At 50.0% G+C, this 25,796-nt stretch overlaps 1 protein-coding gene across 2 annotated transcripts in view; it reads left to right on the top strand.

Moving 5' to 3' along the window:
* Positions 1–25,796, top strand: part of LOC139226240 (integrin alpha-E-like) — a 244,876-nt gene that overhangs the window by 159,155 nt on the left and 59,925 nt on the right. For both annotated transcript variants that reach the window (XM_070856861.1, XM_070856862.1), the window contains 7 exons: positions 331–488; positions 2,264–2,392; positions 4,034–4,107; positions 6,371–6,515; positions 10,881–10,976; positions 13,821–13,900; positions 17,966–18,046. In XM_070856861.1, the coding sequence (XP_070712962.1) occupies positions 331–488; positions 2,264–2,392; positions 4,034–4,107; positions 6,371–6,515; positions 10,881–10,976; positions 13,821–13,900; positions 17,966–18,046 (763 nt within the window). The remainder of the gene's footprint in view (positions 1–330; positions 489–2,263; positions 2,393–4,033; positions 4,108–6,370; positions 6,516–10,880; positions 10,977–13,820; positions 13,901–17,965; positions 18,047–25,796) is intronic.

Below are 25,796 nucleotides of genomic sequence, written 5' to 3'. Positions count from 1 at the left end.
CTTTTTTTGCAGGTCTTCATACTTACCGCTGGGGTTAGACCTGCCTCCACCCAACGGTCCTTCCCCTGCTGCCGCTGACTCCCGCCTGGAGCGATCTGGCAGCTCGGCGGGTGGGAGGGAGGGAGGACACTTATTCGCCTTGCGCGTTAGCGGCCCTCTGGGTGGTTCCCAGCGGTCCTCCCCCCCCCCCCCCCCCTCCCCCGCTGGCGGGAGGCCTAGAGGGAACTAGCATCGAGGGGAGACCACCCAGAAAATTCGGCGGCAACGGGCGGTGAGTGCACCAAGTTCGAGGCCTATGTGTTTTAATAATTTTATTTGCATACTTTATAGATTTTAAGAATTCATTTGCTAATTATACCATAAACCTGGATACAAAGCAGAAGAATAAAAGAGTGATGTTTACAAAGAATGATGGGACTCGTGACTCGATGTCGGATTCTGTGAGGATCTCATCTGCTGTCTGTAAAAACTACTCACTCATTGTGCAGGTAAATGGGAGTGGGAATGCAAAGTTTGTTGTATTCTTTCATTTATAATCGTGAGGTGTTCATGTACACCTTCTCCAGGGCTTGAGTACACAATCTGAGCTGATATCTCCGTGCAGTGCTGAGGGAGTGCTGTATTGTTCTGAAGAGATTTTAAACCAAGGTCCCATCTGACTGTTCAGGTGGATATTAAAGATCCTATGACACCATTTGCCATTATCCTGGCAACACTCAGCCCTCAACTAACAGCAAACACACATTAACTGGTCAATTATCTCGTAAATTGGTTGCCATATTTGCCTACATAACACCTGCAACAGCTTCTGTTCCCACACCCGCATCATTACCTCTGGTTTACCCCAGGATCTATTCTTGCTCCCCTCCTATTTCTCATCTACAAGGTGCCCCCAGCGACATCATCCAGAAACAGTGTCAGTTTCCACACGTATGCTGCCGCCATTATCTCCGGTCCCCGCCACTGACTCCATCCCTCTCCCTAGCATCTGTCTGAGGCTGAACCAGACTGTTCGCAAACTTGGTGTCATATTTGACCCTGAAATGAGCTTCTGACCACATATCCGCAGCATAACTAAGACTGGCTATTTCCACCTCTGTAACATTGCTCATCTCCGCCCTTGCCTCAACTCATTCGCTGCTGAAACCCTCATCCATGCCTTTGTTGACTATTCCAACGCACTACTGGCTGGCCTCCCACATTCTACCCTATGTAAACTTGAGGTGATCCAAAACTTGGCTGCCCATGTCCTAACTCGCACCAAGTCCCGATCACCCATCACCACCTGTGCTCGCTGACCTACATTGGCCCCCGGTTAAGCAATGCTTCGATTCTAAAATTTTCAACCTGTTTTCAAATCTCTCCGTGGCCTCACCCCTCCCTATCTCTGTAATCTCCTCCAGCCCCACATCCCCCGAGGTATCTGAACTTCTCTAATTCTGCCCTCTTGAGCATCCCCGATTTTAATCGCTACACCATTGGTGGCCGTGCCTTCAGCTGCCTGGGCCCTACGCTCTGGAATTCCCTCCCTGAACCACTTTGCCTTTCCACCTCTCACTAGCACTTTACTTAAAAGCTATTTCTTTACCAAGCTTTTAGTCATTGCGTCTAATATCTCCTGTCAGTTTTTGTCTGATTACTTTCCTTTGTTTCTTTTTTATTCATTCACGGGATGTGGGCATCACTGGTAAGGCCGGCACTTTTTGCCCATCCATAATTGCCCTCAAGGAGGTGGTGGTGAGCTGTGTTCTTGAATACAACTGAGGGGCTCGCTGGGCCATTTCAGGGCAGTTAAGGGTTAACCACATTGCTGTGGGTCTGGAGTCACATATTGGCCAGACTGGGTAAGGGCGGCTGGTCTCCTTCCCTAAAGGATATGAGTGAAGCAGATGGGTTTTATGACCATCTGATAGTTCCATGGTCACCATTACTGATACCAGCTTTTTATTCCAGATTTATTTAATTAACTGAATTTAAATTCCCCAGCTGCCGTGGTGGGATTTTAACTCGTGTCTCTGGATCAATAATCCAGTCCTGGATTACTGGCCCAGTAACATAACCACTATGCTACCATATTCCTGTACTGTACCGTAGAACCTTAGAACATTTTTCTACATTAAAGTGTTGTGTAAGTTCAAGTCGATCTTCTTGTAATTTGATAGGAAAATATTTTAGTTTCCATCAGTTGACTTTTGTGGTAAGAATTGAACTGCCCTAATATGGATTAAAATTTTGGTTAACAAATGTTGTTCTTTAATTTCAGCTTTGTACAATTGATTGTGTCTCTGCAATTAATGTCGAGGTGAACTATAAACTGCACAAGATTGAAGAGAATGCTGGACTACCCTCACCAGTTCTTGATAAATTTACCAACCCTTTCACACATTTTGAGGTAAAAAAATTACATTTTTAAAAAATGACATACGAGAAAAACGGATGAATTATAGCTGTTTAACCTTAATTGCGCCCATGGTTATACTTTAGAGATTATGAATGACTCAACATTTTATCATTGCTTTGGGTTATCCTTATATAATACAGCACAGAAGGAGGTCATTCAGTCTATCGTGCCTGTGCCGGCTCTTTGAAAGAGCGTTCCAATTAGACCCACTCCCTCGCTCTTTCACCACAGTCCTGCAAACGTTTCCCCTGTTTTTTTGAGTCACTATCACATCTGCTCCCACCGCCCGTTCAGGCAGCGCATTCCAGATCACAACATCTCGCTGCGTAAAAAACGTAATCCTCAGCTCACCTCTGCTTCTTATTGCCAATGATCTTAAACCTGAGTCCTCTGGTTACTGACCATCCTATCGCTGGAAACACTTTCTCTCAATTTTACAATGTCAAAATCTTTTATAATTTGGAACATCTCCAGTAAATCTCCCTTTAACCTTCTCTGTTCTAAGGAGAACAACCCCAGCTTCTCCAGTCTCCCCACACAACTGGCGTCCCTCATCCTGTGTGCCATTCTAGTAAATCTGCCCTGCACCCTCACCAGGTAATGTCTGCCGCTGTGACTCAGGATCCATTTTATTTATGCCGATCTGCGAAGTGCTTTGGCTGTTTCTTCTCATTGAAAGCACTGTATAAATGCAAGTTCTTGTTTGTAATGTAGGAATTTCTGAATGTACAGGACGACCAAAGTAATAAAAACTATCTCCAGATTAACCCACTTGAGATAGGGATACAATTCTGGATATCCCTGGCAATCTAACACAGTCTGATAGGCACAGTGCGAGATACACAGTCTGATAGACACAGTGCTGGATACACAGTCTGATAGGCACAGTGCTGGATACACAGTCTGATAGACACAGTGCTGGATGCACAGTCTGATAGACACAGTGCTAGATACACAGTCTGATAGACACAGTGATGGATACACAGTCTGATAGACACCGTGCTGGATACACAGTCTGATAGACACCGTGCTGGATACACAGTCTAATAGACACCGTGCTAGATACGCAGTCTGATACACAGTGCTGGATACGCAGTCTGATAGACACAGTGCTAGATACACAGTCTGATAGATACACAGTCTGATAGACACAGTGCTTTTTTAATTAAGCCCTAAAATAAACTTACCATAGTGGGGAGGGTTTTTAAAAATAAAATGTGTTTTTATAACTTTTTATTTTAAAATATTTCTGTGTACTTTTAAACACTTGCGCCTGTAATAGTAGGTTATGCGCCTGCTTTTTTAGGCGCAAGATTTTAAAGGACATTTGCTGGGCAAGATATTCGTAAATATCGGAAATCTTGCCCTGCAAGTGTCCTCGCTCCAAATCTGCGGATGATCTGTCAAGCCAGAAACTTGACAGATCAGAAAAGCCGGTTTTCAGCGCATGTGCCTTTCCGGGTCTGTAGACACTTCGTATGGACCCGGGACATTGGAATTTCAGGGCCATTATATGAGGCTGTTAAAATTCTATTCTATTCTAAAATTCTGTTCCTATGATAATTTTGTGATTAATATTTAGCATATAATGCGTGGGTAACGTTTACATCTCGACCTTGTTTTTTCTTTCAGCTCCAATTTCAGAAGGACTGTGGTTCTGATAATATCTGCAATGCAACTCTGAAATTGGAAGCCAAGCTGCCACAGTAAGTTGATAATTGGTTATATAATGGTGCCTGTGTGAGTATGCTGATACGCCCTATGTTTTGTATGTGTATATGGCACAGGATCATCTATTTATACTTGTAGATCAGGAGCAGATTTGGGTGCAGGTTTCAAATACCAAGGGACATAAATTAAAACATAGGAGGGCCGAAATTGCCCCCTTCGATAAGGCCTCTGGCTGGCCACAGGGTGGTGTGGAATGGCCACCGACTCTCCGTGAAGGGGCTGCCATTTTAGAAATTGCCCTTCCTCAGGTGTGGAGCAGTGTCCGGGATCGCTCCGCCCATCTTCCCACCGCAGCGTGCACGCACCAATCCCTTACCGTCTGGTGGGGATCCCCTTGCAAAATTGTCCCTCCGGAGCGGCCCTTCCGCGGGCCGGTCCCCACCCCCCAGCTTTTGTTGTCGGTGCACGCTCTGTGAAATGGCGGTGCGGCCACTCTTAAAGGGGAGGGCGCACTGCCGCGGCCACCATGGATTTTTTTGTCAGTTAACTGCCAGGTCGGGCTGACGGCTATGCCCCTGGGTTCGGCCGGGCTCCAATAGGCAGGCTGGCACCCCTTTTTGTGTGCCAGGCCACTGGCCCAGCCGAAACCCTCCCTGGTGGCCCAGTAGTCCGAACTGAAATAAATGCAGGGTTTGCAACGGTCCTCCCCTTTAACTGAAGGGGAGAAACGTTGTGACTCAGCAGCGCAGCACTGATGACTGACAGTGGCGGACACTACGTCCTGCCCCCTTGATGATCCATTTCCACCCCGCTGGAAAAAAAACCCTGAGGAGCTGAATTTCTCTGGATAGGCCACTGCATCCGTTGCAGAACACTTCAAAAACGGTAGATGTGCCCTGTTTCCGGCGGAGGGCAATTTCTACCCCAGAGTGTTAGTAGCAAGAAGGTAATACAGATCTAACATTTATACACGAAATGTAATGGAATTGTGGCCTAAGTTACCAGGGAAGGCTATTGAAGGTAACAGTATCCGGTGATGGTGGGTGTGGTGTGTAACAGTGCCCGGTGATGGTGGGTGTGGTGTGTAACAGTGCCCGGTGATGGTGGGTGTGGTGTGTAACAGTGTCCGGTGATGGTGGGTGTGGTGTGTAACAGTGCCCGGTGATGGTGGGTGTGGTGTGTAACAGTATCCGGTGATGGTGGGTGTGGTGTGTAACAGTGTCCGGTGATGGAGAGTGTATTGTGTAACAGTGTCCGGTGATGGTGGGTGTGGTGTGTAATAGTGCCCGGTGATGGTGAGTGTGGTGTGTAACAGTATCCGGTGATGGTGGGTGTGGTGTGTAACAGTGTCCGGTGATGGTGGGTGTGGTGTGTAACAGTATCCGGTGATGGTGGGTGTGGTGTGTAACAGTGTCCGGTGATGGAGAGTGTATTGTGTAACAGTATCCGGTGATGGTGGGTGTGGTGTGTAACAGTGCCCGGTGATGGTGGGTGTGGTGTGTAACAGTGTCCGGTGATGGTGGGTGTGGTGTGTAACAGTGCCCGGTGATGGTGAGTGTGGTGTGTAACAGTATCCGGTGATGGTGGGTGTGGTGTGTAACAGTGTCCGGTGATGGTGGGTGTGGTGTGTAACAGTATCCGGTGATGGTGGGTGTGGTGTGTAACAGTGTCCGGTGATGGAGAGTGTATTGTGTAACAGTATCCGGTGATGGTGGGTGTGGTGTGTAACAGTGCCCGGTGATGGTGGGTGTGGTGTGTAACAGTGTCCGGTGATGGTGGGTGTGGTGTGTAACAGTGCCCGGTGATGGTGGGTGTGGTGTGTAACAGTATCCGGTGATGGTGGGTGTGGTGTGTAACAGTGTCCGGTGATGGAGAGTGTATTGTGTAACAGTGTCCGGTGATGGTGGGTGTGGTGTGTAATAGTGCCCGGTGATGGTGGGTGTGGTGTGTAACAGTGTCCGGTGATGGTGAGTGTGGTGTGTAACAGTATCCGGTGATGGTGGGTGTGGTGTGTAACAGTGTCCGGTGATGGTGGGTGTGGTGTGTAACAGTATCCGGTGATGGTGGGTGTGGTGTGTAACAGTGTCCGGTGATGGAGAGTGTATTGTGTAACAGTATCCGGTGATGGTGGGTGTGGTGTGTAACAGTATCCGGTGATGGTGGGTGTGGTGTGTAACAGTGCCCGGTGATGGTGGGTGTGGTGTGTAACAGTGTCCGGTGATGGTGGGTGTGGTGTGTAACATGATGAATATTCACAATTGGTCTTGTTTTGCTAATGCAAATTATAACTGTTTTCAGAAACTTTATGTGGATTGTTGGCAAGACAAAAGAAGTGAGTTTGAAGATTCTTCTGTCCAATGCTGGAGAGGATTCATATCTCACCACCATGGACCTGTCCTACCCAAAGAGCCTTTACTTCAAAAAGGGGATCTCAAAACCACTGGTGCGATGAAATTCTGACGAAGGAATTATAGCTGAAATATCGGGAGAGTTTCAAGAATGGGGGTGGGGGGCAGTGGGGGGGCGGAGGGGGGGTGGGGGCGGTGGTGGGGGGAGTTGGTGTCAAGTCCGAAGTAAAAGTAGTAGAAACTGGACCCAACACCAACTTCTGGGTTTAACGTTTGACTGCGAGCGTCTGAGTCGGTCTGATGCTGGGCACGGGCGGGGCGCTGCTGGGCACGGGCGGGGCGCTGCTGGGCACGGGCGGGGCGCTGCTGGGCACGGGTGGGGCGCTGGTGGGCGGGGCGGTGGGCACGGGCGGGGCGCTGGTGGGCACGGGCGGGGTATGCTGGGCACGGGCGGGTCGATGGTGGGCACATGATAATGAGGCAATTTTCAATTGAATTAAACAGGCATTTGAATTTTTCACCACCAGCAGGGGTTTCCTGTGAAAAGGTTGCAAGTTTCAGGTGTACTTCATGTAAATCTTTAATGCTCAGATTGCCCGATCTGAATAAAGTCTCAAACCGGCTGCAACTGTGAGTTCCCTCTCGGAAACGTTTTGCAGAGAGTTCTTCTGACTGAGAAGTTTGTAAGCTTTCAAACGGACACCTGCAGGTTGGGGGAGTGCCATGGATGTTTTCGACGTCGAACAAGGAAGACAATCACCATCCACTGCAGCAACAACGTGCCATGGTGGGATCAGCACGTGCACAGGAGGGAGGTGCAGAACAGCAGAGAGGAGAGCAGAGTGGACCTGTGGCAGGTGGTGAGAGAACCAACACGAGGAAAAAACCTAATTGACCTCGCCCTCACCAAACTACCTGTCGCAGATCCATCTGACCATGACAGCATTCATAGCAGTGACCACTGCAAAGTCATTGTGGGGATGAAATCCAGTCTGAGTCATATTGTGTGGGGTGCTAAATGGGATAGATTCAGAAAGATCTAGCAGCTCAAAAATGGGCATTCATGAGGCGCTGTGGGCCATCAGCAGCAGCAGAATTATATACCACCACAATCTGTAAATCTCATGGCCCGGTATATCCCTCACTCTACCATTACCATCAAGCCAGGGGACTAACCCTGGTACAATGAGGAGTGTAGAAGAGCATGCCAGGAGCAGCACCAGGCGTACCTAAAAATGAGGTACCAACCTAGAGAAGCTGCAACACAGGTCTACATGCATGCTAAGCAGCGGAAGCAGCATGCTATAGACAGAGCTAAGCGATCCCACAATCAACAGATCAGATCAAAGCTCTGCAGTCCTGCTACATCCAGTCGTGAATGGTGGTGGACAATTAAACAACTAACGGGAGGAGAAGGCTCCATGAATATCCCCATCCTCAATGATGGCGGAGCCCAGCACGCAACTGCAAAAGACAAGGCTGAAGCGTTTGCAACCATCTTCAGCCAGAAGTGCCGAATGGATGATCCATATCAGCCTCCTCCTGACGTCCCCACTATCACAGAAGCCAGTCTTCAGCTAATTCGATTCACTCCACTGAATTAACTGGATACAGCAAAGGCTATGGGCCCCAACAACATTACGGCTGTTGTGCTGAAGACTCGTGCTCCAGAACTAGCTGCGCCTCTAGCCAAACTATTCCAGTACAGCTACAACACTGGCACCTATCCGACAATATTGAAAACTGCCCAGGTATGTCCTGTCCACAAAAAAGCCCTTTGACATTCAATGGTATTACCATCGCTGAATCATTCATCGTCAACACCCCAGGGGATCACTCCCCAGTCCATCTACAAGGCACAAGTCAGGAGTGTGATGGAACACTCTCCATTTGCCTGGATGGGTGTAGCTCCAACAACACTCAAGAAGCTCGACACCATCCAGGACAAAGCAGTCTGCTTGACTGGCACCCCATCCACCACCTTCAACATTCACTCCCTCCACTACCGATGCACCTTGGCTGCAGTGTGCACCATCTACAAGATGCACTATAGCAACTCGCCAAGGCTTCTTTGGCAGCACCTCCCAACCCGTGACCTAGAAGGACAAGGGCATCAGGCGCATAGGGACACCATCACCTCCACGTTCCCCTCCAAGTCACACACCATCCTCATTTGGAAGTATGTTGGCTGTTCCTTCATCGTCGCTGGGTCACAATCCTGGAACTCCCTCCCTAACAGCACTGTGGGAGCACCTTCACCACACGGACTGCAGTGGTTCAAGAAGGTGGCTCATCACCACCTTCTCAAGGGGCAATTAGGGATGGGCAATAAATGCCGGCCTTGCCAATGATGCCCACATCCCATAAATGACAAAAAAAAAGCTGAAAAGGTCATTTAGTTATTCTGACTGGAACAAATAACAGAAGTAGGCCACCACCATTAACCCCCTTCCCACACACAATAGTGCTTCAACGCGCACCCACCCACCCATACCCGCCCAATGAGTGCCGTTAAGTATCTACGGTCATCATGAAGAAAGTGAGTTGGCACTCCGGGTGCAATAATGGGTAAGATATGGAAGTGATGCTAAGCAATACATTTTATGTGGCATTATTAAAAAAACAAACTCAACAACATATCATTTTGTCAAACAACCATGTGCATACTGTTGGTGAATTACAAATGCCTTAACTTGCATTTCTATGTGGTGCATCCCATGTGGCTTCAGCGGAGGTCACTGCTCTGACTGCTGAGATGTTTTTGGCTACTGATCTCTGGACTTTGGAGCCCCTGAGGGCCCCGCCAATGACTGCTCATCCTGCATCTGTGCAGGGGCAGACTCAGCCATCGGGAGACGGTACTGGCTGAGGTGGGGTGGGGGTAGTGGAGGGGGTGGCAATGGGTAAGAAGTGGGAGTGCTTTGAGTGGAGTTCCCACTTCCATGCCTCCATTCACCATCATCCCTCTTCTGGCTAACGCCACATCACTCCTACCACTCTACTGCAGACCAACTTGGTGAAGATCAATGACGCGTTGTAAGGCCACGGATCAGCTACCTGTCATCTTGTTTAAGGCGGCAGACAAGTTTGCATGGCCATGCTAATGGTCTGCATGGACTAATTTGAGAGCCAGGTGTGAAGCTTCTCGGAGGTGGCCATTCTCTCCAAGGCAGACAATCAGGCACTTCCCTGTGCCAGCAATTCAGTACTGTCGGAGCGGGACTCCTCCATCCTCACCACTATCGTGGAGGGTGTGTGTTGCACATCTGTCATTGCCTCGCAAAGTTGCTGATGAACCTCTATCATTCTCCTTTTCAAGGATTGGTTCAGCATCGGTGTCAAACTGACCAAACCTTGGAGAGCATTGCACCCCCAATGCAGACTCTCCACAGCTATCCCTGCCACCAAGTGTCTGCTCGTGTGGACTCATGAATTGTTAATCACCAGGTGAAAACCCAACTAACTCTCTAACTGGACCCACCAAAGTGCAAGTATTTGGGGAGTGGGCAGAGAAGTGGACCTGAGTCCATGATCGGATCAGCCATAATCTTATTGAATGGTGGAGCAGGCTCGAGGGGCCGTATGGCCTACTCCTGCTTCTATTTCTTATGTTCTTATTTACGCGAGTGCTTGGCTGTACGTCCTGTAATGAGGCACCCTCCGAAGGAGTGAGGTCCTGTGAGGAATCGTCATCAGGCATGTCCACAGACTGTTGCTCTGCACATGAAGGCCCTTGAAGACAAAAGAAAGGGATATGAATTAGTCGCTGCAGAGTAACATTCTTGGCAATCACTATACTCAGTCTTCTCATAGTTCAGTCATTGATGAAATGAAGTCAGAGATATTTGTAATTCGGAAGTTGAAATCAGAGAATCCGACCCACTGGCTTTACTTCCGGGTTTTGCAAACACAATCCCCCCTCCCCCACTCGGAACCTGCCTTTGCAATAATATCAGGATCATTAACTCATTTGTTCTCTCCACAGACGATCTGCTCAGTGCCATTTTCAGTTTTTGTTTCAGATTTCCAGCACCTGCAATTTTTTGCGGTTGATTAAGATCAACGTTTATTTAAATCTGGTAGTAGCTTGCTTTAATGTTTGTTTTTATTAGAAGGTAGGACTGCCACAGGATGTTACTCCAGTTAATCATGAACATATGAAAAGACGGGTGAGAAAAGACCAACCTTTGCATTCGATGCTGCAACATCTTATACCACCCTCCCCAGTCACTAATAATGCTTAAATAATCATCAAACTCTGCTTCACAAGGACATTTAGTTCAACAGGAACATATTTCTACAGTGAGAGTCCAGATCCCATCATTGATTTCCTGTTCCCAACAGAAATGTATTTGTTCAGGATGTAATCCGTTGGGATGGGTCATTGCCGAATTGGCACTGTGGAACACTGGCTGAGTTTACATCACTTTGACCGTACCTATGTTTTTGTGCCTCCACAGCTCGCAGATATCAAGTGTACCAATCAAGCAACAACATCTTCCTTATCATTCTTAAGCTGTGAGATTTCCCATCCAGTGTTCAAAAGGACTTCACAAGTAAGTAGTTAAATCATTTTGTCACTTTCACATTTTAAAATGAAAATAAACAGACATTTATCTAAAACAAGAAAATGTACACACACATGTATTTAATCATCCCTCTCCTCCACATGTACACACACACCCTTTCCCCAGGAGGTTACAAGGTTCACCAGGGAGGGATTAGGCCATGAAGAGCTTTTGACACAAGGATGACAATTTTAAATTGGAGGCGTTGGGGGACTGGAAGCTAATGTAAGTCAGCAAGGCCAGGGGTGATACATGAGCGGGACTTGGTGCGGGTATATGTTTACGGATGGTGGAGAATGGGAGACCAGCCAGGAGAGCCCTGGGATAGTTGAGTCTGGTGGTGACAAAGATTTGGATGAGGTTTTCTTTAGCAGATGGGCTGAGGTAGGGACAGAAATGGGCAGTGTTACATAAGGTGGAAGTGATGAAGAAGATATGTGATCAGAAGCTCGACTCGGGGTCAAATAGGACGCCGAGATTGCAAACAGTCTGGCTCAGCCTGAGACAGTGGCTAGGGAGGGGGCAGGAATCGGTGGCTAGGGAAAAAAGTTTGTGGCGGGGACCAAAGACAATGACTTCAGTCTTCAGTGTTGCCAGTGTTTGACTGGATGTTGCACAGCACAGAGGCAGTGCAGGATTCATATAAAACAGAGAGTAAGAGGGTAGCTAAAGTCAACATTGGTCCTTTAGAGGATGAGATTGGGAATTAATAATGAGGAACAGGGAAATGGCAGAGACTTTGAACAAACATTTTGTATCGGTCTTCACAGTAGAAAACACTAAAAACATCGCAACAATAGATAATCAAGGGGCTATAGGGAGGGGGAACTTAAAACAATCACTACTGTATAACTAAAGAAAAAGTACTCGGTAAAATAATGGGACTAAAATGGACAAGTCCCCTGGACTTGACGGCTCGCATCTTAGGGTCTTAAAAGAAGTGGCTAGCATCTGGAGAGGTCCCAGTGGATTGGAAAACTGCAAATGTAACGCCCCTATTTAAAAGAGGAGGCAGACAGAAAGCAGGAAACTATAGGCCAGTTAGCCTAACATCTGTCGTTGGGAAAATGTTGGAGTCCATTATTAAGGAAGCAGTAGCAGGACATTTGGAAAATCATAATGCCGTCAAGCAGAGGTAGCATGGTTTTATGAAAGGGAAATCATGTTTGACAAACTTGCTGGAGTTCTTTGAGGATGTAACGAGCAGGGTGGATAAGGGGGATCCAGTGGATGTGATGTATTTGGATATCTAGAAGACATTCGATAAGGTGCTACATAAAAGGTTACTGCTCAAGATAAGCACTCATGGGGTTGGGGTTAATATATTAGCATGAGTAGAGGATTGGCTAACTAACAGAAAACAGAGAGTCGGGATAAATGGGTCATTTTTCGGTTGGCAGACGGTAACTAGTGGAGTGCCACAGGGATCAGGGCTGGGGTCAACTATTTACAATCTATATTAATTACTTGGATAAAGGGACCGAGTGTAATGTAGCTAAGTTTGCTGATACAAAAATGGATGGGAAAGCAAGTTGTGAGAAGGAGACAAAGAATCTGCAAAGTGATATAGACAGGCTAAGTGAGTGGACAAAAATTTGGCAGATGGAGTATAATGTGGGAAAGTGTGAGGTTATCCACTTTGGCAAGAAAAATAAAAAAGCAAATTATTATTTAAATGAAGAGATTACAAAATTCTGCAGTGCAGAGGAACCTGGGGGTCCTTGTGCATGAATCACAAAAAGTTAGTATGCAGGTACAGCAAGTAATCAGGAAGGCAAATGGAATGTTGGCCTTTATTGCAAGGGGGATAGAGTATAAAAGCAGAGAAGTCCTGCTACAACTGTACAGGGCGTTGGTGAGGCCACACCTAGAGTGCGTACAGTTTTGGTCTCCTTATTTAAGGAGGGATATACTTGCATTGGAGGCAGTTCAGAGAAGGTTCACTAGGTTGATTCTGGAGATGACGGGGTTGACTTATGAAGAAAGGTTGAGCAGGTTGGGCCTATACTCATTGGAGTTTAGAAGAATGAGAGATGATCTTATTGAAACATACAACATACTGAGGGGGCTCGACAAGGTGGACACAGAGAGGATATTTCCACTCGTGGGGGAATCTAGAACTAGAGGGTATAGTTTCAGAATAAAACATGAGGAGGAATTTCTTCGCTGAGGGTCGTAAATCTGTGGAATTCTCTGCCCCAGAGAGCTGTGGAGGCTGGGTCATTGAATATATTTACGGTGGAGATAGACAGATTTTTGAACGATAAGGGAGTGAAGGATTATGGGGAGCGGGTGGGGAAGTGGAGCTGAGCCCAAGATCAGAGAGCCATGATCTTATTAAGTGGCGGAGCAGGCTTGAGGCGTAAAATGGTCTATTCCTGCTCCTCTTTCTTATGTTCTTATGTCATGTCTTTGCCAAGGGACAGCCTGTAGCTGAAGAGGCCAAGGATCGATCCTTGGGAGCTCTGGAAGTAATATATGCCAATGTTTAAGCATATATTCCTCCACAAGTATGCACACACCCTTCTTCCTATATGTACACACATACAATGTCAGTCAGTAATATGCATTCTTTTTAACATATAGTTCAAACAGTTTAAAAACTAACAAACAAAAGGAGTTCACATTAAACTTTCTACAGAAAGTTTTACTGAGTTCCTGCTGGTACTGCTGAGTAACTGGCTAGAGACTCTCTTCCCATACCGTTTCAGATTCAGGCCTGATTTAATGGCACTATACTTCTCTTTAAACAGTGTTTATAATTCTGCTACTTGCACTAGATTTATTGCAGCTTTTGTCTTACTCTGATAACCTTTTTTTTTTAAACGATAGGCAGAATTTTCTATTTCTTGGGACCTTGGGACGGACCCATTTAAAGAGGAATTTGCAAGTGTCAGCATCAATGTCAGCAAGTAAGTAGGGAATGAACACTCATTATTTTAATAGAATGTTAAAACTATCTTTAAATGTTATCTTCAATATTTTACTAATCAACATCACAGCAACTCGAACCAGATTTAGAAAACAAGAATTTTTCGAACATTTCTTCCAGTTCTGAAATAGCCATTAACTTAGTCACTGATTGGTGCAACTTGTGACAAACTTAATCAAAAGCTTTCTGAAAATGAACAGTGTCTCCCCTGTCCAGCTTGTCGGCAGTGCCTTTGAAAAGCTCTAGCAGATCATTAAAACTTTCTTTCCTGAATCTATGCTGACTAACAAGTTGTGACTTTCTTTTACTTGTTCTCTGAATGTGGATGTCTCGGACAAGTCTGGCGTTATCGCCCATCCCGAGTTGCCCAGGGAAGGTGGCGGTAAGCCTTCTCCTTGAAGCACTGCAATCCTTGCGTTGGCAGTGCACCCGCAATGCTGTGGGGCAGGAAATTCCACTGTAAATACAAATCAGAATGATGTGTGACCTGGCGATGATGGTGTTCTTATTATCTTGCTAGTTTGTATCATAATGCATTAAGGGAGAGTCAACGTGGGCTCAGGAAAAAATTAAGATGTCTTTAGATCTACAAGTCAGATGCTTCTTCAGTAGATAAATAGAAAGAAGGAAAATAATGATCAAGAATGCAACTAGGTTGATAGATGGAAGTTGCAGATCAGTGTGTATGATCTGTCTTTTGTCTTTTGCTCTAAGTACAAACTCCATCCCCTTGCTACCATTTCCATCCCGCCCCCCAGCTACTGTCTCAGGTTGAACCAAACTGTTCGCAACATTGACAGCCTACTTCACCCCAAGGCGGGCGCCTCAATCCATTTTCTCTCCATCACCAAGACCACCTATTTTCATCCCCGTATTATCGCCTGTCTCCCCCCGTATTATCGCCTGTCTTCCCCCCCCCGTATTATCGCCTGTCTCCCCCCCCCGCATCATCGCCTGTCTCCCCCCCGCATCATCGCCTGTCTCCCCCCCGCATCATCGCCTGTCTCCCCCCCGCATCATCGCCTGTCTCCCCCCCGCATCATCGCCTGTCTCCCCCCCGCATCATCGCCTGTCTCCCCCCCGCATCATCGCCTGTCTCCCCCCCGCATCATCGCCTGTCTCCCCCCCGCATCATCGCCTGTCTCCCCCCCGCATCATCGCCTGTCTCCCCCCCGCATCATCGCCTGTCTCCCCCCCGCATCATCGCCTGTCTCCCCCCCGCATCATCGCCTGTCTCCCCCCCGCATCATCGCCTGTCTCCCCCCCGCATCATCGCCTGTCTCCCCCCCGCATCATCGCCTGTCTCCCCCCCGCATCATCGCCTGTCTCCCCCCCGCATCATCGCCTGTCTCCCCCCCGCATCATCGCCTGTCTCCCCCCCGCATCATCGCCTGTCTCCCCCCCGCATCATCGCCTGTCTCCCCCCCGCATCATCGCCTGTCTCCCCCCCGCATCATCGCCTGTCTCCCCCCCGCATCATCGCCTGTCTCCCCCCCGCATCATCGCCTGTCTCCCCCCCGCATCATCGCCTGTCTCCCCCCCGCATCATCGCCTGTCTCCCCCCCGCATCATCGCCTGTCTCCCCCCCGCATCATCGCCTGTCTCCCCCCCGCATCATCGCCTGTCTCCCCCCCGCATCATCGCCTGTCTCCCCCCCGCATCATCGCCTGTCTCCCCCCCGCATCATCGCCTGTCTCCCCCCCGCATCATCGCCTGTCTCCCCCCCGCATCATCGCCTGTCTCCCCCCCGCATCATCGCCTGTCTCCCCCCCGCATCATCGCCTGTCTCCCCCCGCATCATCGCCTGTCTCCCCCCGCATCATCGCCTGTCTCCCCCCGCATCATCGCCTGTCTCCCCCCCCGCATCATCGCCTGTCTCCCCCCCGCATCATCGCCTGTCTCCCCCCCCGCATCATCGCCTGTCTCCCCCCCGCATCATCGCCTGTCTCCCCCCCGCATCATCGCCTGTCTCCCCCCCGCATCATCGCCTGTCTCCCCCCCGCATCATCGCCTGTCTCCCCCCCGCATCATCGCCTGTCTCCCCCCCGCATCATCGCCTGTCTCCCCCCCGCATCATCGCCTGTCTCCCCCCCGCATCATCGCCTGTCTCCCCCCCGCATCATCGCCTGTCTCCCCCCCGCATCATCGCCTGTCTCCCCCCCGCATCATCGCCTGTCTCCCCCCCGCATCATCGCCTGTCTCCCCCCCGCATCATCGCCTGTCTCCCCCCCGCATCATCGCCTGTCTCCCCCCCGCATCATCGCCTGTCTCCCCCCCGCATCATCGCCTGTCTCCCCCCCGCATCATCGCCTGTCTCCCCCCCGCATCATCGCCTGTCTCCCCCCCGCATCATCGCCTGTCTCCCCCCCGCATCATCGCCTGTCTCCCCCCCGCATCATCGCCTGTCTCCCCCCGCATCATCGCCTGTCTCCCCCCCGCATCATCGCCTGTCTCCCCCCCGCATCATCGCCTGTCTCCCCCCCGCATCATCGCCTGTCTCCCCCCCGCATCATCGCCTGTCTCCCCCCCGCATCATCGCCTGTCTCCCCCCCGCATCATCGCCTGTCTCCCCCCCGCATCATCGCCTGTCTCCCCCCCGCATCATCGCCTGTCTCCCCCCCGCATCATCGCCTGTCTCCCCCCCGCATCATCGCCTGTCTCCCCCCCGCATCATCGCCTGTCTCCCCCCCGCATCATCGCCTGTCTCCCCCCCGCATCATCGCCTGTCTCCCCCCCGCATCATCGCCTGTCTCCCCCCCGCATCATCGCCTGTCTCCCCCCCGCATCATCGCCTGTCTCCCCCCCGCATCATCGCCTGTCTCCCCCCCGCATCATCGCCTGTCTCCCCCCCGCATCATCGCCTGTCTCCCCCCCGCATCATCGCCTGTCTCCCCCCCGCATCATCGCCTGTCTCCCCCCCGCATCATCGCCTGTCTCCCCCCCGCATCATCGCCTGTCTCCCCCCCGCATCATCGCCTGTCTCCCCCCCGCATCATCGCCTGTCTCCCCCCCGCATCATCGCCTGTCTCCCCCCCGCATCATCGCCTGTCTCCCCCCCGCATCATCGCCTGTCTCCCCCCCGCATCATCGCCTGTCTCCCCCCCGCATCATCGCCTGTCTCCCCCCCGCATCATCGCCTGTCTCCCCCCCGCATCATCGCCTGTCTCCCCCCCGCATCATCGCCTGTCTCCCCCCCGCATCATCGCCTGTCTCCCCCCCGCATCATCGCCTGTCTCCCCCCCGCATCATCGCCTGTCTCCCCCCCGCATCATCGCCTGTCTCCCCCCCGCATCATCGCCTGTCTCCCCCCCGCATCATCGCCTGTCTCCCCCCCGCATCATCGCCTGTCTCCCCCCCGCATCATCGCCTGTCTCCCCCCCGCATCATCGCCTGTCTCCCCCCCGCATCATCGCCTGTCTCCCCCCCGCATCAACTATTCCAATGCGATCGGGGAGATCAAGCAGCTTGGGGGGAATCGAGGGGCTCGGGGGAGATTGTGAGGCTGGTGTGGGAGCTCGGGGGCGAGCAATCGATGGTGGTGGGGGGGGATCACATCAGCCAGCAACAACCCGTAGCTTCGGAGCTTGGAGGTCAGGGCTCACCGAGGGAAGGGGCTGAGAGGTGAGGGAGGTTGGGAGCTGGGAGGGGGGTTGAGGATATTGGGAATCTCGGGAGCGAGGTCAGGGGCTAGGGGGCTGGGGATCTTGGGGGGAGGTGAGGGAGGTCGGGAGGTCAGCTGGGTCAGGGACTGGGGGAAGGAGATTGGAAGCTTTGGAGGTGAGGGTGATTGGGGGTCAGGGGCATGGTGGTGTCAGGGATCTCATGGGGGAGAGAGAGCTCAGGGCTGGGGGGGGAGGGGTCAGGGATCTCGTGGGGGGAGGGAGGCCGAGGGCTGGGGTAGTAGGAGAAGCAGCGATCGGGTTGGTGCCTTTATTTGTTGGTGATCTGTAGGGCTTGTTTCCCTGACTCTAGGCTGAGTACAATATTTTAGTACAATATCCCTTTTAAATAATTATTCAGCTGAAGATCTTTTCTTCCTTTACAGCAAGAATGGAGTTGGAGACCCTGTTCATGCCACCCAAAAAATAGCCGTTAAGCATCGCTTGAATGTGTTCCTGAAATCGAAGTAAGTGGCATTTCAAGAATTAATCTTTAGCTTTATGCTTTCACAAAGTTATTGGGCCCGAACTTGGTCAATGAGCAGCCCACAACCGCTGAGGTGCTGCCCCCAAAAAATGTTTTTGCCGACATTCCTCATGTACCCAGGTCCCTCCCACCTGCTGCCCAGGTTCCGCCCAGGTCCCACCCGGCAGGAGTTTCATCAGGGAAGTACCGCCGGCGTAACTTCCTGCCGCCTGTCCATGCCGGAGGCTCCATCAGTGTAATTTTGGTGGTCTAGGATCCTTTAAGATGCTGCTCCTCCCGCCTGAACAACCGCTGGGAAAAAGGTGGTCTCAGCTGGCTGTAAATCGGGCGGCAGGGAGAATCGCGCAGAGTGATCCAGAGCGGCACATCCCGGGTATCATACGCACGCTGCACCATTATCACACCCTCAGAGTGAGTTCACAGATGGAAATTAAACTGCATAGAAAGACTTCACAGATGTAAATGAAAAGTGCTCCGTTGAAGAGCCGGTGTGTATAGGAAGCGGCAATGAGCTCCGAGATACAGTAAAGACTCGATGGTGATGTGCTATAAGGGTTTTCACAACATTGCAGGCACAACAGATTTATTGAGACAATGTGAGTGTACAGATGGTATGAGCTTATGTCGAAGTATATAATGGGATCATGTAAAGTTCTGTCAGGTGGCAGGATGTGATCCTGAGAACAACACGAGCTCCAGTATAGAATCCGGGACAATATATATAATGGACTGCGATGTCACTGAGCAATATGTCATTATCAGGGGTGGGACTCCACGATGTTGGACCTAAGAAAATGTGGACTGAAGTGCAAGCCTTAATGTGTGGCCTCCAAGTTGTGCAACTATCTCCTCATTCAATGGCAGCCTTCCTGCATTGGTTACCCTTGTCGTTGTGAGATAGCCTGATGACAGGACCCATTAAAGAGTCGCATCATATGTGGACACCAGACATTGCTCAGAGACCAGTACACCAGAAGGAGGTTTGTATGATTCTCAGCACGTACCCCAGATGATATAATAGTTAATCACTGACCAAGAATTGATGAACAATGTGTCTGCATTGAATAGTGCAGCATGGCAAGTGACAGAACATGCAAATAAGTGAATCCAAAAATAGTACATTATCGCCAAAACCAGTCAAGTGACAATCCAAACGAACCTTGTGAAATAACAGCAACAACTTATTGAAGAGTTAACGTCACCAGCACCAACACCCGACCCTCTGTCCACTAACCCCCCCACCCCCGATGTGAGGCCCATCGCTCCACCTTCACCACGGCAAGCCGCACCCCTCACCCTCACCCCTGCCCCTCACCCCCCGCCCCGCACCGTCTCTGCTCCATGCAGGGGGGCAGCCGGAGCGGTGCTGCTGTGTTCGTCTTGGAGTGAAGGTAGGAGGCGAGATGGAATCGGCTGGCAACTCCGACTCCTCGGGATCTGTTGGCCTCACTGGTGAGGCAGCAGGGGGTTGCATGATATTTCCCGAAAGCATCGATTGGCACATGGCCTCCACCGAGTCGGTGTTTCGCTCTACCGCACTGGTGCTCCTCCGCAAAGATGGCGATGCTGGCAGCTTTCCCAGCCATGGCCTACAGCGGATCTCGACTTAGCTCGACACTTGTCCACGACAACTGCACCATTTCCTGGATCGCTGCCACCAGTCCTGCCTCCTCATCGGCTTGTTGCATCATCCTGGGTGGTTCTGGCTTGGTGGCTTTTCCGGCACGGCTTCTGCGCCTCACAACACTTGTTCCTGCTTCGTCCGATTCAAGCCCAAAAAGTCGGAGCCCGAAACCGATGTTGGCCGAACAGGTGGCACACGTCAGGAGGCTGGAGTCCTCCTCTTGCAATTCCTCGAGCTCAAGTGGTACGAGGACTGGGACTTCTCCCTCTTTTAGATTTGAATATAGGGAGTATGACCAAGAAGTTTGCAGATGACACTAAAATTGGCTGTGTGGTTGATAATGAAGAGGAAAGTCATGGGCTGCAGGAGGATATCAATCTACTGGTTCGGTGGGCAGAGCAGTGGCAAATGGAATCTAATTCGCAGAAATGTGAGGTGATGCACTTGGGCGAGGGCTAATAAGGAAAGGTTATACACATTAAATGGTAGGCCACTTAGAAGTGTAGATGAATAAAGGGACCTTGGAGTGCTTATCCATAGAATCCCTGAAGGTAGCAGGCCAGGTGGATAAGGTGGTTAAGAAGACATACGGAATGCTTACCTTTATTGGCCAAGGCATAGAATACAAGAGCAGGGAGGTTATGCTTAAATTATATAATAGTCTGGTTAGGCCACAGCGGGAATACTGCGTGCAGTTCTGGTCGCCATATTATAGGAAGGACGTGATTGCACTAGAGAGGGTGCAGAGGAGATTTACTAGGATGCTGCCTGGAATGGAGAATCTTAGCTATGAGGACAGATTGGATAGGCTGGGTGTGTTCTCATTGGAACAGAGGAGGTTGAGAGGAGACCTTATTGAGGTGTACAAAATTTTGAGGGGCCTGGACATAGTGGATAGTAAGGGTTTATTTCCATTGGTGGAGGGGTCAATTATGAGGGAGTATAGTTTTAAGGTGGTTGGTGGAAGGTTCAGAGGGTATTTGAGGGTGAGCTTCTTCACACAGAGGCGTTGTGGGGGTCTGGAACTCACTGCCTAGAAGGGTGGTGGATGCAGAAACCCTCACCCCATTTAAAAGGTGCTTGGATGGGCACTTAAAGTGCAGTGAGCTGCAGGGTTACGGACCTAGAGCTGGTAATTGGGATTAGACTGGATAACCTCTTGTTGGCTAGCGCAGATATAATGGTAAGTACTGCAGGAGGTTGGGGTGGAGTATAGAATGTTTCAGTATAAAGGGTGTCGCAGTTGTGTGGGGCGGACTGGTTGGGCTGGATGCTCTTTGCCTTTCCGTCATTGTTCATAGGTTTATATGTAACCTTTATGGCTGCTGACCGAGGGCCGTGCGGCTCTTTGTCGGCCGGTACGGACACGATGGGCCAAAATGGCCTACTTCTGTGCTGTAAATTTACACTTCACATTGCCCATCTTAAGGCCTATCTATCACCCAAAATGGACCTCTATCACCCATTTTGAGTAAAAGGTGGAAACTAGGCCCAAAACATTACTGGAAAAATAAGCCCTCAAGTTTCGTCTCACTTCGCCGAGCTGATCGCCGACACAAGATCCATCGCAACTATCGGCACATCGTCGGCACTTCATTGGGCTGATGAAAGGCCAAAAACATCGCTGAGAAATAGTTGCTTTTCCCGGGCTATACGGAAGGAAATGGGCACTACGGACGTCATTTTGAAGATCGGAGGAAGGATGGAGGAACCTGAAAAAAACGAGCTGATAGTTGAGAATCATTTATAGAGTTATTTACAGATAGATCAACTCAGAATATTAAATTATATATAAATTTAATGATAGTAGCTTAGTGGATGGACATTTTTTTGTGAAAATTGCATTTATTTGGTGAGTAAAAACAATTATTGATGTTGGGGCCTATTAGACTGACTGGTATACAGTGTTAGTTGGTGTAGAGTAGTAGAGAGAGAGTAGTTTAATTAAGTGAAAGTAATTATTGATAGTGATGGGGCCTATGCTTTCTGTGCCATTACTCGTAACTTCTCACACACTGGTTTCTGAAAGGATCAATTGAAGAGGTGGCAGGGTAATGTGTAGATGGAGACAGAGGAGGTGAGCGTACAGCCAACGAAGGTACTTGGAAAAGTAATCTTACCTCAACTTGTCTGAAAACGCAAGCCTTAGGAGGCTGCGCTTCCAGAAGGAGGTCATCGATGAGCTTTGCCAACTCGTCAAGGGTGATCTACAGCCTTCCAGCACCATCAGAACCGCACTGTCCGTTGAGGTGGAGGTTATTGCAGCCCTAGCCTTCTACGCATTGGGATCTTTTTAGGCTTCAGCTGGCGACATCTGTCATATCTCTCAGCACGCCACACACTGCTGCTTTCGGCAGGTGACTGAGGACCTTTACGCTCGCAGGATGGACTTTATAAGCTTCCCGATGACCAGGGAGGCACAGACCGGGGGGGCTTTGGGTTTCTCGAGAATAGCAGACTTCCCCAAGGTGCAGGGAGCAATAGACTGCACGCACATCGCCCTGAAAGCCCCCTTAAAGAACGCGGAGGTGTTTCGTAACAGAAAGGGATTCCACTCCCTAAATGTGCAGCTTGTTGTTGACCACAACCAAATAATCATGGCAGTAAATGCTACATTTCCTGGCAGCATCCATGATGTGCACATCCTACGTGAGAGTGCTATCCCTGACCTGTTTGTCAATCAGCCAGAAGGTCACTGTTGGATGCTGGGGGATAAGGGATATGGCCTTACCAGTTGGCTGATCATCCCTCTGCATAATCCCATCACTAAAGCAGAGAAACGTTACAATGAAAGCCACATAGCGACACGCAACATTGTCGAAAAGACAATTGGAGTCCTAAAGCAGCGCTTCAGATGCCTGGACCATTCTGGTGGCAGCCTACAGTACCACCCTGACCAGGTCGCTGAGTTTATTGTGGTGTGTTGCATGCTGCATAACCTAGCCATAAGGAGAGGACAACTAATGCCAGATGGGGATGCAGGTCCACCTCCAGAAGGAGGGGAGACAGAAGAGCCAGCCGACGAGGAGGAGGAGGAGGCTGGTGAGGACCTCGGGGTGGTCAATCAGCCTGGCGATGTAGCCATGGTCCCACCCCCCCCCACGACCCAGAAGACCATTACCCCATGGGAGTTACGTGGCTGAAAAGCTGTTGCGACAGCAGCTCATAAATGAACGCTTTGCATGAACTTGCATTGGGGCAGTGAAATTTACATTTACAGTTATGGTTAAACACAAGTTGCATTTGCCTAGAGTTAGGTTGAGTTTCATTTTAGCCTCGCCTGCACTGGCCCTGCCTGTCCATTGTCCAACATTTTCATTAATGCTTAACTGAGCTAAAGTTATATTTTTGTTATTGTAAGACAATGCACAACAATTGTTAGATTCAAATAAAAGTTAAATTTTAATAGAACGATTTTTATTCAACACCTCCCCACCCCCACCCCCCACAACTATATATGAATTTTAAACATACCCCCCCCACCTGCGGCCGCGACTCCCTCCAGATCCTTTCCCCACCCCCCCGCATCTGAGGCCCTCTCGCCCATTTTGGTCCCCGCAGACCGAGACGTCGCTGGTCTGCAGCGGGCAACGCCAAGACTTCCTGCCATGGTGGTGGTGTTGGAGTGGCTCATCTTCCGTGTCCAGAGGAACTGTATCCTCTGTGTTCACTTGCGAGCTCGGGGTGTCAACAGGACGTAACAGTTGGGGTGCAGTGCCGTGTCCAGCCAGCAACGCATGTCGAAGGGCCCCTTCCAGGGTCCGCCGTGCTACCTCCATTAGATCGGATAGCAAGGCAGACACCCGTGAGAAGTCTTGCGCAAATTGTGTGAACCCCTGGAGAAGGTCGCGACCTATCACGTACAGGGACATCAAGCCTTCCAAGTGATCAGCCGGAGGCGATTGCTGACCTCGCTGACCCGGCCTCCGTGGCGTCAGCGTGAGCAAAATGGGGCGCCTCGGTGTTGCCGGTTGCACGCCGCTTGGTTTTGGTGCCTCTTCTGTCTCAATTGAGACGACCGCAGAATCATCCCCCCCAAAAAAATGTCATTGTCCTCTTCCTCATCTGTCTCAGTAGGCATCTGGTGCTCCTCCTCCTCCTCCTCAACATTTCCTGTCGGTGAAGGTGCATCTTGACCAAGGTTTCAGGGTGACAAAAGCAAATGAGAGATTATTAAAGAGCTTAGAGCATAAGGGTGCACATTAACGAGCGACGTTACATATCAATACATTTCACTGCCCCAGAAAGCTGCAGCAACTGCTTCTTATGCACAAAGGCTACATGCATGACATGACATGACATAAATCGTATACTCCGTATTGCATTATATTTACAGGACATCACAGTACATTACTCTTTAATACTGTTCGGCACATTACTCACGAGATGCATCGCTGGGCTCTGCCAGACCGCGTGTGGTGACCGAATGAGTTTCGGGGCCGACGAGCATGGTCGCATGCTCCTCCGGGTCCGTTAGCAGAGCCCCCCCCCCCCCTCCCCCAGTACGCCTCTGCTCTGCCCTGTTAGTCGATATCTTCTGCAAACGAGAAATGAGCAGTGTGTAAGCATAAGCTAATAGACTAGGTCATATCATGGAGTCACAACAGTTAAAACATTACATGCTATAGCTTGACACATATACATCTCGCTATGGACTTTATGGGATCTTAAAATGGAGTTTATGTAATACATGTATGAATCATTAAATATAATTCCATCCAGGGGATTTAATTTTATACTCTCAATTTTCATAAGTAAAATAAAATGCTACTTACTCTTGCTGCAGCCACCAGGCTATTCCAACGTTTACGGTATTGGTCCGAGCCCTTTGCCTCATTAGATGCTGAGGTCACCATGGCAGCAATCTCTACCCAGATTTTTCGATATGCACGCGGTGGGGGTTTTCGATGAGCACCCCGAGTTAAGTCCCCCCAGCATGCAATCACCTCGCTGACTAGGGCCTCATTAGCCTCATCACTAAAGGGCTTTGCCCTTTTCCCATCTCCCTCCGATGCAGCCACTTGCGATTTATTCATCTCAGCCATGTGTCTCAGTGCCTTTTCAATTGATTCTCTCTCTCTTTCTCCTCCACCCTGTACCTTCTGAGCATGTGTGATGACCCCTGACCTCCCAAAACGCAGTAAAAAAAAAAGTCGGCCCCCCCAAAATAAATTAACACATGCGCAGAATGCCGTTGCGAGGGAAGCTTTTTTTTTCACTTCCGTTTTCGGTGGGCGTTCGTGACATCACTGGAGAACCACATCGGCCATTCCACATCGCCGGGCTAAGGCCAAGTGAATAATCGCAACAAAAAAAAGCGATACCAGCCATCAGCAAGGCTGAGACGTTCCACATCGCCGGAACAAGGCCCATTTTTTTCAGCGATGGACCCCTAGTGGAAAGTCTAGCCCTATTTTTCTATGTTTCTATGAATACATCCAGGGTGATCTCCTGGACTAGTTTCGATTGCCTGGATGGGTCGGAGAGGAATTTCCCCAGATTTTTTTTCCCCGATTGGCCTGGGTTTTTATCTGGTTTTTGCCTCTCCCAGGAGATCACATGGCTCCGGTTGGGGCGGAATGTAGAATGTTTCAGTGTAAGGGGTGTCGCACTTGTGTGGGACGGACTGGTTGGGATGGGTGCTCTTTGCCTTTCCGCCATTGTTCATTGTTCATAGGTTTATATGTAACCTTCAGGGCTGCTGTCCAAGAGCTGTGCGGCTTTTTGTCGGCCGGCGCGGACACGATGGGCAGAAATGGCCTCCGTCTGCGCTGTAAATTTCTATGATTCTATGATGAGATAGTTTTTATCTCTCCAAATCTGACCTCTCTGCAACTGGCAGATGCAAGTGAGTAGCGAGCTTTTATTGCGCACGGGCAGCAATGCCATCAGCCCCAATCGCGGCAAAAGTGATGTCATCGGCCACAAGAAACTACGAAACAAATGTTCTAAATCTCGCCTATGCACGGTGCACAGCCTGCAATGTTTGCCGAGTCGAGGGGCCTGCACTTACCTCCCGCTGCCCAACCACTCCCACTGCCCCCCCCCCCGACTCCCGCTATCATCCACTCCCGCTGCCCACCCACTCCCACTGCTGCCCCCCGAC

This window comes from Pristiophorus japonicus, chromosome 16 (assembly GCF_044704955.1).
Source record: "Pristiophorus japonicus isolate sPriJap1 chromosome 16, sPriJap1.hap1, whole genome shotgun sequence".
NCBI classification, from domain to species: domain Eukaryota; kingdom Metazoa; phylum Chordata; class Chondrichthyes; family Pristiophoridae; genus Pristiophorus; species Pristiophorus japonicus.
This window is presented reverse-complemented; position numbering and strand designations above follow the sequence as displayed.